The sequence below is a fragment of the Lepisma saccharinum genome, chromosome 18 (genome assembly GCF_977018435.1).
Source record: "Lepisma saccharinum chromosome 18, izLepSacc3.1, whole genome shotgun sequence".
Lineage (NCBI taxonomy): Eukaryota > Metazoa > Arthropoda > Insecta > Zygentoma > Lepismatidae > Lepisma > Lepisma saccharinum.
In genome coordinates this window covers 11412865-11428189 of record NC_139246.1, presented here as the reverse complement: position 1 = coordinate 11428189, position 15325 = coordinate 11412865, and the positions used below count along the sequence as shown (strand labels likewise).

Genomic DNA, 15325 nt, shown 5'->3' with positions numbered 1-15325 from the left:
TCGAAATTCTTGCAAAATCTGAAATATCATCAATACTATTTTCGTTGGATTTTATAGGTTCACTTAAAAAAATTTCATGGTTCAAGGGGGCAAGGGGCGATTTGTGCAGCTGTAATTGAACGCATTTTTGAAACCTTCCTCAGTTTACCATAACTTCTTCCTACACTCCAAAAAAGCCACAAGTCGCCACTGTCTGGTATAATGATTTGTCCTGAATCTCACACCACTGAATGACCTTCGTCCATGTGGAAGTGACGTCCTCGAAGTGAATTCTTCATAGCAGGGAAAAGATGAAAATCTGAAGGGGGCAGGTCGGGGGAATAAGATGGATGGGGAAGTGCAGTGAAGCCACACACGACCAAAGCAGCCTGTGCAGCGAGGCCTTTCCGACAGAGGTACCGAATCACAGCCCTGTCGGCCACTCTCTTCTCTCACACTTCATTCATTTTCTACCTGACAAAAAAATAAAAGAAAACGTGAATTTCATAAAAGTTCACACGGTGTCTCCTAAAACTCAAACCTTACATCCTCCAAAATTTTAACTACCTAGCCATCACTCCTTCCATGTGAGGCTCAAAACTTTTCACTCTCCCCTCGTACATAAACACAAGTTTCATTTCCAAATTAGCAAAAATATGAACATAATTTGACTCTTGCAGAGATCAGAAGAAAGGGTTGATCATACATATTATTGCTTATTAAATTCATGGTTCAAGAATTCCTCAGTTTGTAAAATAAATGACCCATTAGTATCTGATTTACTATTTTCCTGAAATTGATGATATTGTTATTTTTAAAAACAAATGTAAGCAACAGTGAGGTCTTTGAAAATTTTGCAGTAACGCGGGGGGGAGAAGGAATTCCATAACCACTCTTGAAGCACTGGGATACTATAAAGTGGCAAAAAATAGCAACCAGAGGGGGTGAATTCCCCATCACTTCTACAAATACCATCCGGAAGCAATGCACTTACACTGGCTAGATACAATAGCAGTCACTGCTTTCTGCTGGCTACTGCCATACTGCAGTATGTGATTGTAACTTGCCATGTGAGCAACTGGAAGAAATAAATAACAGCTTTTAGTGCTGTGTTCAGTATTTAGGTGATGTCTTCAACCACGGAAATGCCATTATTAACTGAAAATTGGTGTAATTTATGATTGAACACTTGTTAATGGCAAAATCATTTAGTGTAAGAAATGTTCATGTGGTATCAGTTCTCATTTAACCTCCTTATGTGAAGACAGCTGATTGTGAAAGACTACATGCCATGGCTTTGTAGTATATTATTCTATTTTCAGATAAATATGGATAATGATCTAAACTATTGTACCTCTTATGTAGACTTGTGTGTAATTCATTAATTTTGAACTGGCTATGGTAGAAGTTGCTGAGCAGGCACTTGTCGGGGATATTACTAGGAATGCTTACAGCTTAAAAAACATCATGTCACGGCACTACAAATATTGCATGTAACGAGTGACAAAACAAAGACACAAAGCATTCAGTTACCATTACAAAAGTTGATTGTGAGTTTTACCAAGTTGGGTACCCAGTGGAGGCACATAGTGGTTCGGATACCACTTTAAACTGTAGGTCCAGTCCAAATTAGCCTATGTGCATAAAAGTGGACCTAAAACAAGTCTTACCAAGTTGGTATCATTTAAAAAAATACCTCTGTTGTAAGGGTAATGTTGGAGCTGAAACAATTGTAACAAAGGCTCTTAATACGAAGAACAAAGATGTGGAAATTGGAAGATAGCACATTTTCATGATGTTGAAGAGAAATTTAAAATCTCAGTTTTCAGAAGACCAGCAAGATTATGAATCTGAAAAACACACAACTTCATACTCAGAAAGATATGCAAAGCATACGCATTCCCTACTCTGTCTGCTCTCTCTACAGCTGGACATTCTTCTAGCCTGTCTGGTGGCATCGAAAGCTGAAAAAGCACATAAAATGAGTGTCAGATGTGAACCGAGACTTCAACAAGACAATAAATATTGTAATTTAAAATTTATAAAAGCTGTAAAATTTAGTAATCCAACTGAAAGATTTGCTACCCCGCCATTCTAAAGGCACTGGACTTTGCAGACGTCAATGGTCTGAAGAAAGTCCTTGTGTGCAGTGATTCGACCAGCATGTTGCAGACTCTGGATTCGCCGTATTCCCGGCATCCGGTAGCGCAATGCATATTCAGACGGCTTGTGTCCTTATCTGCCAGTGCGGATGTACACTTCTGTTGGGTCCCTAGCCACGTGGGCATCCAGCAGAACGAAGCAGTTGATGCTGCCGCCAAGTCTGCTGATGCAGATGGCGACGTTCTCGTCCACCTTTTGCCAGCTAGCGACCTGCAGAATGTGTTCCATGTGTTCCCTTCTTGACTTTTGGCAGGCCGAGTGGGATACGGAAGCGGGGAACAAGCTTCATGCTGTTAAGCCCACCATAGGTGCTTGGCGTTCCTCGTCCCGTCCCTCTCGATGAGAAGAAGTTATTCTTACCCGCGTGCGTCTAGGACACGCATAGTCACTTGCTACAAGGGCTGGACCCTCCGTTGTGTCGTGTTTGTAATGCTGTTCTAAGCATTCGACACATTCTCGTTGAATGTGTCGATCTTGCTTACCTCCGGCAGACTTTTAACCTTTCCGGCTGTTTGTCATTCCTCTTGGGTGATGACAGCAGTATTTTATCAAATGTTTTTAGTTTTTTACAAAGAGCTGGACTCTTCCACCGTCTGTAAGGAGGCTTTTAGTTTGTTTCTTCTGACTTTTTAATGTGTTGTGTTTGTTTCGTGCAGGTCTTTTTCCAACCTTGCACTTTTAGTTTTTCCCAAGGGGCTATTTACACCCCTTTTTTAAGTTTACAGTCAGAATTTTAGATAAGGAGATATTTCCCCGTATACATAGAAGGGTGCAAAATGGCCTTAAGTGCCGACCCACCCAGAAATTTTAAATCAATCCAATCCAACCCTCAGGTGGATAATAAGGATGATGAAGGATACAGCAGAAATAGTGTGTTAAAAAAATACGATCATGTGTCAGAACCAATAATAATAGTGGAAACTAATCCCTTATATTATCCATTCTTAATTATATTATTTCCTCCCAACAATAAACATTGCACCATAAATCGAAAAAATATACAAGAAATTGGATATGGAACCATGTACTGGTTTGGACCAGCCCCCATGGTGGAGTGGTTAGCACAATGCACTACGACGCTAGGGATCCTGGGTTCGAATTCCAAACTGGGCATGGGTGTTCTTTGTGAATGTCCCTTCATCAATTTCCTAATATCATGACTCATCTTCATCTTCACGATTTGCCAAAACTTGCAGAAAAGTGAAGTAACATAAACCTCTATCAATGTATTGGTTTGATGATAAAATTGGTGTTCATTTTACTTGTACTAATATATTTTTTAGTGGTATTGTCATCACCTTGTAATCAAGGGGTTCCAAGTTCAACACGTGGGAGGAGGCACATAGTGGTTTGGATCTCACTTTAAGCTGTAGGTCCAGTCCTAATTAGCCTACCTGTGCATAAAGACGACTAAAAACAAACATCAACATGAACTAATACAATTTTATACCTAAATAATGAAGACTCAGAACAGGCAATGTTGGAACAATGAATGCATGGGCAATAATTTATATGAAAAATTAATAATAATTGATCATGTAGTTCTTGTTCTTCATAGTTTGCTAATTATTGTTAATAATAATAATAATAATAGTGTGCAATTTATCTCAGCCCAAAAAGAGAATGAATTTCACTACAGATATAGTCATCTTGTGTTCACATCTTGATCCAACAGTGACATATTCCCCCCAACTTTTCTGGGAAGCAGAAAGTACACAGTTTCATTCTCTAAGACAAAACTCATTAGTAGCATAAGCCCAGTCGCACATTTCTTAATCATGTGAATGTGTTACTCGGGATATGAATAAAATATGAGCCAATAAAATTTAGATATCAGCAAATACATAGTAGAAACAGTAGAATTTTTTTACTTTGCCCGATCTAACTATGAAACATCAGTCATTTTCATGGTATGTGATACCAAGTAATTTAAATATTTTCTTTTAATACATTCCTGCTCAAACTTGGCTAGTGACAACGAACGTCATCATTATCTTACGTAGCTTTTGAAATTTGTTTTTGCAGGTCTCTAATCATTGGACTGTCATTTGCAGCCATCTTCTTGTATATAAAAAAAACAAATTCACAAGAACACCATGATGAATATACTCCCAGAAGGTCTCAGAAACAAGGTCGTACTCTTATTCCTGGTATGTAACAACAATATATTTGGCAGCTAATTTTTTCTTATGAGGAGAAAATACATAAGCAATCAAGGTAAAGAATAGTTTCAGCAGCTCTTCAAATAAATCAGTATTCGTATATCGTTAGCAGCCATACCCAGAAACTCTATCCTAAGCATTACCAAGAGCACTGTAAAAGGGGTAGACAACCTGCCTCGGGAGGAGAACGGAAGGAGGCTGCCAAGTAGGTCAGGGATCCACATTGAGTCGCGAGAGCATGACAGCTACCAGCCGCAGAGAATCTCCACTACAGGGCCGCCAGAAGCCGTGGGGCTCAAACCTGTACAGAGGTGAGACACCTCAGGCCAGCCAGCAAGACCAGCATCCAGCTGACCGTTCCAGCATCCAGGCTCAATCCAGATAAGTACCTGCCCCTTTAGGGTGCTCATCCCTTCACCCCTAGACTTCTCTCCTCTATATTGAACTAATTGGAATGCTGCTAATTGCTAACTAAATAAAACAATGTAAATTTGAAATTTTGGTATGTACTTTACTGTTCTATCTCTGACTCGTCAATGGGACCTATCCTCCAGGATAGAGGGTGAAATCTGGTGCGGTTAAGGTTCAACGGCCCCATTTGAGTCTCCAGGGACCCGCCCTGGGATGGAACCTTAGTTTGTACATTTAAGAGTTAAGCCCGCATCACACGGAACTGGATTTCCAGTAGGTATGCCCTAGTTGGCACTGGACTGGCTACCAATTTGCTAGTTTTCGCCTCACACGATACTTATCAGCGTACTTGTCGATAGACTTTTGTTCCCATACGAGGAAAGTTGTAATGGTGGCCACGTGAGATGTAAACAACGTATCACTTCACATTTTTAAAAGCCGATAACTATTCAACCGAGAGGAATAACGTTTCGTATAAAACGTTATTAGGTACAAAACAATGGCGCTGCTTAAATACATACTTTACAACGTTTACTGTACACGTATGGAAGCATATTTTAGTTGTTTCAAATGTAAACACCGTGCACTCGGCATAGATGGTGTAACTAAACGCACCTTTCATGCTGTATACATTATACATTGCTGGAGTAACACTCGGAAACCACAGACAAAAGAGCTCCTTTGCACACTCACAGATTATCTTCACATGGCGAAACTTTGCTCTGATTGGCTGTTCCACAGAATCCAGTCGAGGAAAGCAAGTAGCAATTAGAACATGTCCTATTCCTCCAAACCAGTCAAGCAGACAGCCAGGCAGCCATGATTGCTACCTAGAAAGTTAGTTCAGCGCCAACTAGGGCACTCCAACTAGAAATCCAGTTCCGTATGATAGGGGCTTAAATTGAAAATCTGTGTATGGAAACTGAAAAATTATAATTTAAACATAATTAGAAACCAAAGTAAGATGACTAGTTAAATCTTAATGCTGTATAATATAATTGAAACTGGAATGAAACTAGGTTACTTTTTTTAAAAAATATAGTATTTCAAATGTGAGGTTATAATGTATAGTTAATTATGGAATGACTGACCAATGATGATGATGGTGGCATGACAGGGACAGTATTTTCAAAGTGTAACATTTACTTTGTAACTAAGTAAAACAGCATAGCTGTCTGTCACAATGGCCAGTGACTTCGAACTATCTTTCTGGGAAGGCTGCATTGTTACAATGATGGACTTCTCCACATATATTTATTATTTTCCTATAGTTTACAGTTATTACAAGAATAAGAAAACAGTTTTTCGTTGTGACATTTCAGGAGAACAATCGCTAACCATTGTTATAACTGTATCTTTAGTCAAAATGAAAATCAATGTCTGATGAAGGGAGTGTGTGTTCTCCTGAAACGTCACAAAGAAAAACTGTTTTCTTATGCTTGTAATAACCGTAAACTATAGGAAAATAATAATTCTATAATGCAAGCAATGCGTACATACAAGAAAAACTATTATTCCACATATATTGTTTTCCTCTTAACTTCTTACCTTTGTACACCCTCTCACAATACCACTGTTAGAGGAAATTCCTGGCAATGTTGTCCATTTTCTGGCTTCTTTCTCCAAACAGCAAAGATTAATGCCTGAGTAATGCCATTTTACATGAGTTATTGCCAAGTGAGCCTCATGGCAAAGGTGATGACTGGGACAACCAGGCGAGAATGCTAGGAACTGTAACGAAGAAAGGGAAAGTTTTGTAGCCAAATTAGTGCCAGATGCTTCATAGTTCACTAGCATCAGTAGTCTAACACATTCAATTTGTTTTGTGTGTGTGTTAGAAAGATGGAGTTGTATATCATGATTTTGAAACATGCAAGACGATTTTACACATCAAGTTGCTTTTTAGTTCATTATTATCGTTTGTGTCTATTATTACAGTAGCATGTACAATACACACAAAAATAAAGAGTTTTCTCTCATTATATCAATACCAATGTTTATTCATCATTACAATAATGCAATAGATGTCCTTATCAGTACAAATACAAAACATGTGTATATTTATAGGGTGAGTATGGAGAAGACACTATTACATGTATTAAGAATTCTAGAAATTTAAATCACCTTTTGAGTGAGGGATTAATTAATCTATTGTGTAGGAAACCTTTTATCTTAGCCAGTCTTGCAATACCCCTCCAAATTTTTCAAGGGGTGCATCGTGAGCTGTCTCTGGCAACTGGTTGAACAGTAGAATTCCTAAGTGTGTGTCTGTGAACAGTGTGTCCTAGATTGTATTTATGAATATTTTCTTCGGTAAACATTAGGCACCTGAATACAAAGGCATGACACAGTTGTTATTTTATATTGTTTAAAAAGAGGTTTACTTGAAACAGATTGGTATAATGTAAAATAGTGAAAAAATTAGATCTTCATTCACCGTTTTTATCCCGAAATATTTATTTCACACACACAAAAAAATAGTGTCTAGGGGACAAAGAAAGTGAAATACAATTGAAAAGTTGATTCTCTCAGGTCCAAACTCAAGTAAAGCCACAAATTTTTCAAGAACTTTTCACTCATATGGAAACAAAAAAAAAGCATAGATAAGTGTTAATGGACTCTTGAATGAAAAAAAATAACATTTAGGTTTTATTCTAAATGAGATTTTTACTTAATACAATTATGATGCACTAATTCAATTCACTACAATCCAATGCCTTGTAATCAAGGGGTCCAAGGTTCATTACCCAGTGGAGGTACATAGTGGTTCAGATCCCACTTTAAACTGTTGGTGGGTCTACCCGATGGCATAGTGGTAGCGTCATTGCCTTGTAAAACAGGGGTCCTGGGTCCGATACCCAGTGGAGGCACATAGTGCTTCAGAGCTTACTTTAAACTGTAGGTCCAATCCCGATTAGCCTTACTGTGCATAAAGTAGACTTAAAACACCAACTCAATCAATTAAACTGTAGGTCCAGTCCCGATTAGCCTTTCTGTGCATAAAGTGGACTTAAAACAAAACCTCAAACTACAATCCAAACTTATTGTGAAACATGCAAACATTGTTACCTTGCTCCAGCCATTTGAGTTTTAGCATGGAAGCTTTCTGCAGGCTAATTTTATAATAACCAATTCTTCTTATCTCGTTAACAACCACTTTAATGAAAATTTCATGAACAAAGCTCAGAAGTCGGTTTAAAATATGTATTCATATTACTTTAGATGTAATTAGTTTGAATTGTAATATTGTAGTATATATCATGCAAGAATTACCTTATATCCACAGGAACCAAATGGTGTGGTAATGGAAATGCATCCACTGCAGACAATCCTTATGGAATATTCAAAGGTCTGGACAAATGTTGCGAACAGCATGATGGATGTTCAGATTACATTTCTACAGGTCAAACAAAATATGGACTTAAAAACACAGGCACTTTAACAAAGTGAGTACATTTTTTAAAAAACTAAATAAAATGGAAGAAAATATAACTGAAATACCTTGGAATGTAAGAATTGTTGAAAATAGTACAAATAGAACCAAAACCATTTATTAAAAACACTAGAAGGCACCAATTAGACATCTTTACAGGCAAATGGTAGTGCTTGTGCTTTAGGTACGAGTGGTCCCGTAGTGGTACACTGTCATCTTGTAATCAACAAGTCCCAGATTAGATCCCTGGTGGAGTCACATGCAGTGACGTGCGGTGATGTCGACACTTGGGGTAGCAATCAATGGCATGCTCAAGGGGGGGTCATACGCCTTCCTACCCTGTAGGGCCCAGTATTCCTAAAAAAAAGAATGTCAATAACAGGAAAAGATTGCAAAATGATGAATGAGTACCAAAAAAAGTACATGTAACCCCACCCCCATTCGAAAATAAAAAACAATTTGATTTGACTACTAAACCAGAGATCCTGGGTTCAAATCTCGGCTTGGCCATGGGTACTCTTTGTGTGTGTCCCTTCATCAATTTTATCGTATCATCTTCACGATTAGCCAAAAGTGGCGGAAAAGTGAAGTAAAATAAACCAAATCAAGCAATCAATCAATGATTTGATTTCATTTTTGTTACTTGGCGTCGCTTTTTTGTCACACTTGGTTAATTGCGAAGATGATACGATAAAATTAATGAAGGGACAAACACAAAGAACTCCCATGCCAAGGCCGGGGTTCGAACCCAGAACTCCTGGTGTTGTAGCACGCTGTGATAACCACTCCCCCCCGGTTGGTTGATTTGGTGTTTTAAGTCCACTTTATGCACAGAAACAAAACCGGTAACAAAACACACTTTTTTGTAGTTTCTTCAATAATATTCATTTGGCTTTTTGAGTTATTTTTCATTCCAAATTATTTCATTATTCACTGCAGAGTACAACACATAGGAACAAGAATGGGTTCGAATCCTGACCTGGATTGTTCATATGAGGTCCCTTCATCAATTTCATCATGTCATCACTCATCCTCATTTTCGACCAAATGTGGCAGAAAAGCGACGTAAAATAAACCAAACAAACAACAATATGAACGCGTGTTCTCTTGCCCAAATAAATACATCCGTATTTATGACTGTTAGAGGCCATGAAATTAGTATATTTAAATAAAACACTACTAAAACGATAGTGAGAGAGAGCCTGAGCACATATTTGTAATTTAATCATTATATATTCCATATTTGAAAAAAGATAAGAAAGAAAGCATAACATTATTGTCTGCACATAACATGTTCCCATTTCATAAATAATAAAACTGCATCCCATATTATACATACATATTGTACAACGTGTAAAACATTGTGGTGTAAATACAGAGAACATAAGTACTGCAGAAAATTTTATCCTGAGTTCATTAGATGATTTACAAAAAAATCTATGGGAAACTAATCCCATATCTGTCCTATAGGTTATAGACTGGGGGACCTAAAAGAGCGGACTTTCAACCATTGTAGTGGGGGGCGATGGGGCAAGGGAGGTAGAGGCGGAAATCTTCCCTTTTCCTTCGGGCGGTCGTTTCTACCTGGAACTGCTGAGGCGAAGGAAGAGCGAGCTAGGCCAGCTTTGCCTGCGTATCGCACCGAGGGACAAGAAGCGTGTGAAAAAAGAAATGTTGCATATGAACTGTGGCTTTAACAAGACAATACATATTGTGATTTGAAAATAATTAGAGATGTGAAATTGCTAGACTAGCTACTCCTCAGTGCACATCACTGGTCACATGGCACAGTGGCTTGGATCCAAGCACTGTGGTTACAATCCTGATTGACCTATCTGTAGGGTTACCAGATTACAAACTTTAACACAGAGAACATTTTTAGATTTCACAAAAAAATGTATGCCTATGTTATACTAATGGACAACTTTCTTAATGGCATAGCGAGAAAATATAATTTATACAACTAGACTCTTACATTATCAATTACAAAAATATTAATGCAGTGCTTCAGGTCAACATCTATTGTATAATTTGCAATTAAAATTTATATATGTAGTATTTCATCACCTTATATTTAAACATTCCGTATTTTAATAATTGTCAAAGGAAGCCTCGACATCTTGCATATTCTTACGTATGTTAGAAATTTGCGGCTCACCGCGAGCCACGGTAGACATCACAAATGCTTTGAAATCAAAACCTCATGCGGCGACAACAGAAGAGACACAAACGTCCAACAATTTTTCTTTGCAATTGAGAATGCTGTATTTCCTTACTTTGAAATTGAACAAAGAAAGAATATTAAAAATTATTTACAAATACCAGGTGTGCTGGTTAATAATTCTTAATTTCGTCGCTGGATGGCGCTGGAAGCAAGGGTTGGTGCACAGTCTCAACTGTTACATCAGTGGATGTGCAACCGAGTGCAAGTGATCGTGATATTGGGTATGTGTGGGAAACATGTTGACCTTCAAACCAAATAAGGAGCATGTGCGGCACGTCCTGCTTTTCTTGTTCAATCAAAAGAAAAACGCGAGTGAAAGCCATCGTATCCTTGTGGAAACGTACGGTGACAATGTCCTAATGCAAGACACGTGTGCGCGTTGGTTTCGATGATTCAAAAGTGGTGATTTCGACTTGAAAGACAAAATCGCCTGGGCCAGCTGAAAAAATTTCAAGATGCCGAATTGCAAGCACTGTTGGATGAAGACGATAAAATGCAACAACAACTGGCAGAGAAGTTAAATGTTGGTCACCAAACCATATCTGATCGTCTTCATGCCATGGGAAAGATCCAGAAGGCAGGAAAATGGGTCCCACATCATCTGAAGGACAGACAAATGGAAAGCAAGAAACGGTGTGTGAAGTGTTGCTTTCTCGGCATGAAAGAAAGTCTTTCTTGCATCGGATAGTGACTGGGGATGAAAAATGGATCTACTTCGAGAACCCAAAATGCAAAAAGTCATGGGTTGACCCAGGAAAACCTTCAACATCGACCGCAAAACCGAATCACTTCGGAAGGAAGACAATGCTGTGCATTTGGTAGGATCAGAAGGGTGTGGTGTACCATGAGCTTCTGAAACCAGGTGAAACAGTGAATGCTGTTCACTACAGCCAACAACTCATCAATTTGAACCATGCATTGATCGAAAAGTGCCCAGATTGGGCGAGAAGACACAGAAAAGTGATTTTGCATCACGACAACGCTTCATCACACACAGCGAAAGGCGTCAGACACACCATTTCAGCACTTGGCTGGGAATTCTTGCCCCACCCGCCATACTCACCAGACTTAACCCCTTCGGATTACCACTTGTTTTCATCGATGTCTCACTCACTTTCCCAGCAACACTTCAACAATTACGAACATGTCGAACAATGGCTTACTGACTGGATCACCTCAAAGTGAACGATTTTTCTGGAAGGGCATCCACAATTTGACGGACAGATGGGCATATAGTTAGCGATGGTGCATACTTTGAATAAAGCATTTGTTACCTTTCTCCCTAGATACACTTGTTTTCTTTCGGATCAATTAAGAATTATTAACCGGCACACCTGGTATTAAATTTTGTTACGAATCTTGAAGCAGTTGCCTATACCTGCAAAAAACGACATCTGCCCATTTTCCTAAAAGAAAGGGGGGGGCATGTCCAGGTAAAAGAGTATGTCTGGTAACCCTATCTGAGCATAAAGTGCACTTAAACTGGCAAACTTCTTTTTATGAGCAGTCCCAGGTTTGATTTCCAGTGGGAGTCCAAAAATTTCAATGTTCATATAACATTGGGAGGACTATTCGGAAGCTGCTTGGATCGAGGAAGCAGTCACTCTAAAAAGGCAGATAATAATGATGATAGGACTTGACTTATTGACCACCTCTCACCCACTGAGAATGTGGCAGGTCTTGACCTTCAAACGCTGTTACACCATGAAGCATTGTTTGTTTATTTTCCACTTCCCTTTGCTTGCAGGGAAAGAATTAACCAGGTTGGATTCAGTGGTGTGCGGTGACATTTATCCTTGGGGTACCAGTCCCTGAATAAAAGAATATTTTAGGTATTTGTACATTAAAAACGAGCTGCAAAAACAATTTAAAAATACGAATGAAATATATTTTTTCGACCGATGAGGATCAATCAGGTGAGAGCTTTAACTCTTGGGGCTCCTCCCTTGAAACTTTTTGTATCTGCCACTGCAAATGATCATTTATGTATCTCTGCATTTTCATTTATTTCTCTATTACAGAGTACTCTGTGAATGTGATAACAATTTATACAAGTGCTTAAAAAGTGACAACTCACTGGCATCAAACTTCGTTGGGCAGCTCTACTTCAACACAATGCAACCAACGTGTTTTCAGAAACACTATCCCGTAAAGCAATGCATCAAATATTCAAGGTATGTTGCATGAGGGCAAAGGCCCATTAATCAGATTTTTAATGAAGCACGATCAACCTGAACCAAAGTTAACCACTTCTTCACATTCAACAATTTTCCTAATTAACCCCAAGATTCTTCTTCATTAGCAAGAATGCGCTATTTCATATAACAATAGTTTACATGTACTAGTTTCCCGATGATGAAAGGTGCAAAACTTTTCATGGCCTGCCTTTGAAGCTACGTTTACATTTTACTGCTACTCAATCAAGATTTTTTTATGCATTAGATTGACAATTATTCTATTGTTTTCTCAAAATATCACCTGGCACCCCAGTTGTTTTCCAATTAGCCTATGCTAATTGATAATACCGTGGACTTTTTTCAATTTGAACTTGGATAATTAAAGGGCTCGGGTGTAAAACACGGTAAGTGACATTTTGGTCATTTCTGACTTCAATTAAAAAAAAAAGATTATTAGAAGCTATACTGTAAATTGATGAAGAAGTTCTCTCAGGATATCAGCCAGGTGATTTCTGGATAAGCTTTCGACAGCTAACGTCACTCTCATCTTCAGGGATTGAGAGTGACGTTAGCTCTCGAAAGCTCGAAAGCCTATCCAGAAATCACCTGGCTGATATCTCGAGAGAACTACTTCATCATTCGCCGCCAGGAAAACTTCAAGAATATACTGTAAATTGTTTTCGTGTTGTGTTTAACAATTTCAGAACGCTTCACCGAGTCCAATGCAAATTGTATGACATGGCAATTTCACTCGAAAACTGAAGGATGGAACATTTTACTTTGTAACTAAAAAATTACCAAAATGTGACTTACCATTTTTTCACCTGCATCCTTCAATTCAAAGTATTGGGTAATTCGAACAGACGATTATTCCCCTTGAAATTCCTATTAAAACCAGTGTTAAAAATTCATTTGCAATTCAAATTTTGGAAACTGTTATTTGGATAATTCAAAGGCAGCTATCCTATCTATCTGTTTGCTGGTATGCAGCCTCCGTCCTCTCTTCAATAACGTTGGATTTGCCACCCCTTTTGTGTGGAGTGTTCGTCTTTGAACCACATCCCCCTACTAGTCAATGATTTGTGAAAGTCTTCTTCTCTGTCCTCAGTTGTTAGCTGTGCTCAGGGTTGTTAAAGTTCCAGGAATTTTAAATACATTCAATTCCGGTCCCAGGAGAGAAAATCAGCAAGCGTACGAGGGCTGCACTGAAAGTTTCGGGAAAATGACATAAAGAAGAAGAATGAAAGTACATAATTTTTTTATTGCTTTTCAAAATATTCACCCTTTACAGCAATGCATTGTTTCATGCGATGGAACCAATTGTTGAAACAGTTATGCCAGTCTGAAGTTGGTACCTGCGAGACATGCATTTCGTATGCTTCGATAGCCTCTTCGGGAGTGAAAAATCGCTGACCACGCAACTTGTTCTTGATTGTTGGGAACAAAAAAGAAACACATTGGGCTAAGTCAGGTGAATAAGCTAGATGAGTCATGAGTTCAACTTCTTCATGATCCAGAAAGTTCCTTGTGTCAGATGCTGTGTGCGAGCTGGCATTGTCGTGATGCAGAATGATTCGACGATTGGGGTTTGAAGTTCTGAGCACGTGGAGTACTTGTGGCAGGCAAATTGTGGTATACCATTCTGCATTGACTGTTCTGCGATTCTCTAGTGCAACAATCGCAAGGCGACCTGATTTACCGAAAAAAGAGACAACCATTTTTTTCGACACACTGCATGCACGAACAATTATCGTTGGTTTAGGCTCATCCTGGAACACCCACACAGCAGATTGTCGCTTTGCTTCAGGTTCAAAATAGTAAATCCATGATTCATCGCCTGTGACGATGTTAAACATAAGATTTGATGATCGCGACTTGAACCGTTTGATCATAGCCACTTCACACGGTCGTCTTTTTGTGCTTTTTTTAAATTGTGTGGGATCCAACGGGCACAAAGCTTTTTCACACCTAAATTATTGTGCAAAATTGTTTGTATTTGACTCATGCTAATACCTAAGGAACCCTGAATTTCGCGACAAGTCACGTGTCGATCACTGTTGATTATTTCACGAACTACATCAATGTTTTCTGGCAAAATGGCTGTCGATGGGCGGCCTTCACGAATTTCATCACTAAGACTAACCCGGCCGCATCTGAATTCTTGAAACCAGCGATAAATTGTCGTCTTGGATGGGGCATCTTCGTGAAAAGTTTCGATCATTCGAGTAACACACTGTTGCTGTGTTAAAACTTGCCGAAAATCATAATAAATCATGGCACATAAGTTCTCTCTTGTTAATTCCATTTTTTTACAAACACCTCACCTCAAACTACTATCCTGAACCGAAAAAGAATCCGTGTTACATCAGTCCTTGTATTTACAGACGACAAATATCACAGTATAGAAATATAACAAAATCTAACAGATTGCATAGTTGCCAGTACCTGATTCCTGAAACTTTCAGTGCGGCCCTCGTAAATGGGTTCTGGACTGTAAAGAACCTTTTTATCTGTATAGTATTTCAATTAGGTCCAGGAACCTTTTTTTCCGGATCAAGTTAAATAAGGTCCAGGAATCTTTCTTCCGAATAAATTTAGATACAGTCCAAGTTCCGTATTGAAATGTAACAATACGCAACTTGGACCGAATTTAAATTGTGCGAGAAGAAATATTCCAGTACTGTTATGGAACCCAAAAGAACAGAACCCATTAGAATTTAAGGGTTTCTGAACTTTTAACAACCCTGGTTGTGCTTAGTGTTAGTTAGTGATGACT

The 15325-nt window shown here is 38.6% G+C and overlaps 1 protein-coding gene across 1 annotated transcript in view; it reads left to right on the top strand.

Annotated features, from left to right (window-relative positions):
• LOC146002391 (phospholipase A2-like) overlaps positions 1-15325 on the top strand; it is a 34481-nt gene that overhangs the window by 13057 nt on the left and 6099 nt on the right. The window contains exons 2-4 of the mRNA XM_083140143.1: positions 4168-4292; positions 8002-8161; positions 12394-12546. Coding sequence (XP_082996269.1) covers positions 4168-4292; positions 8002-8161; positions 12394-12546 — 438 coding nt within the window. The remainder of the gene's footprint in view (positions 1-4167; positions 4293-8001; positions 8162-12393; positions 12547-15325) is intronic.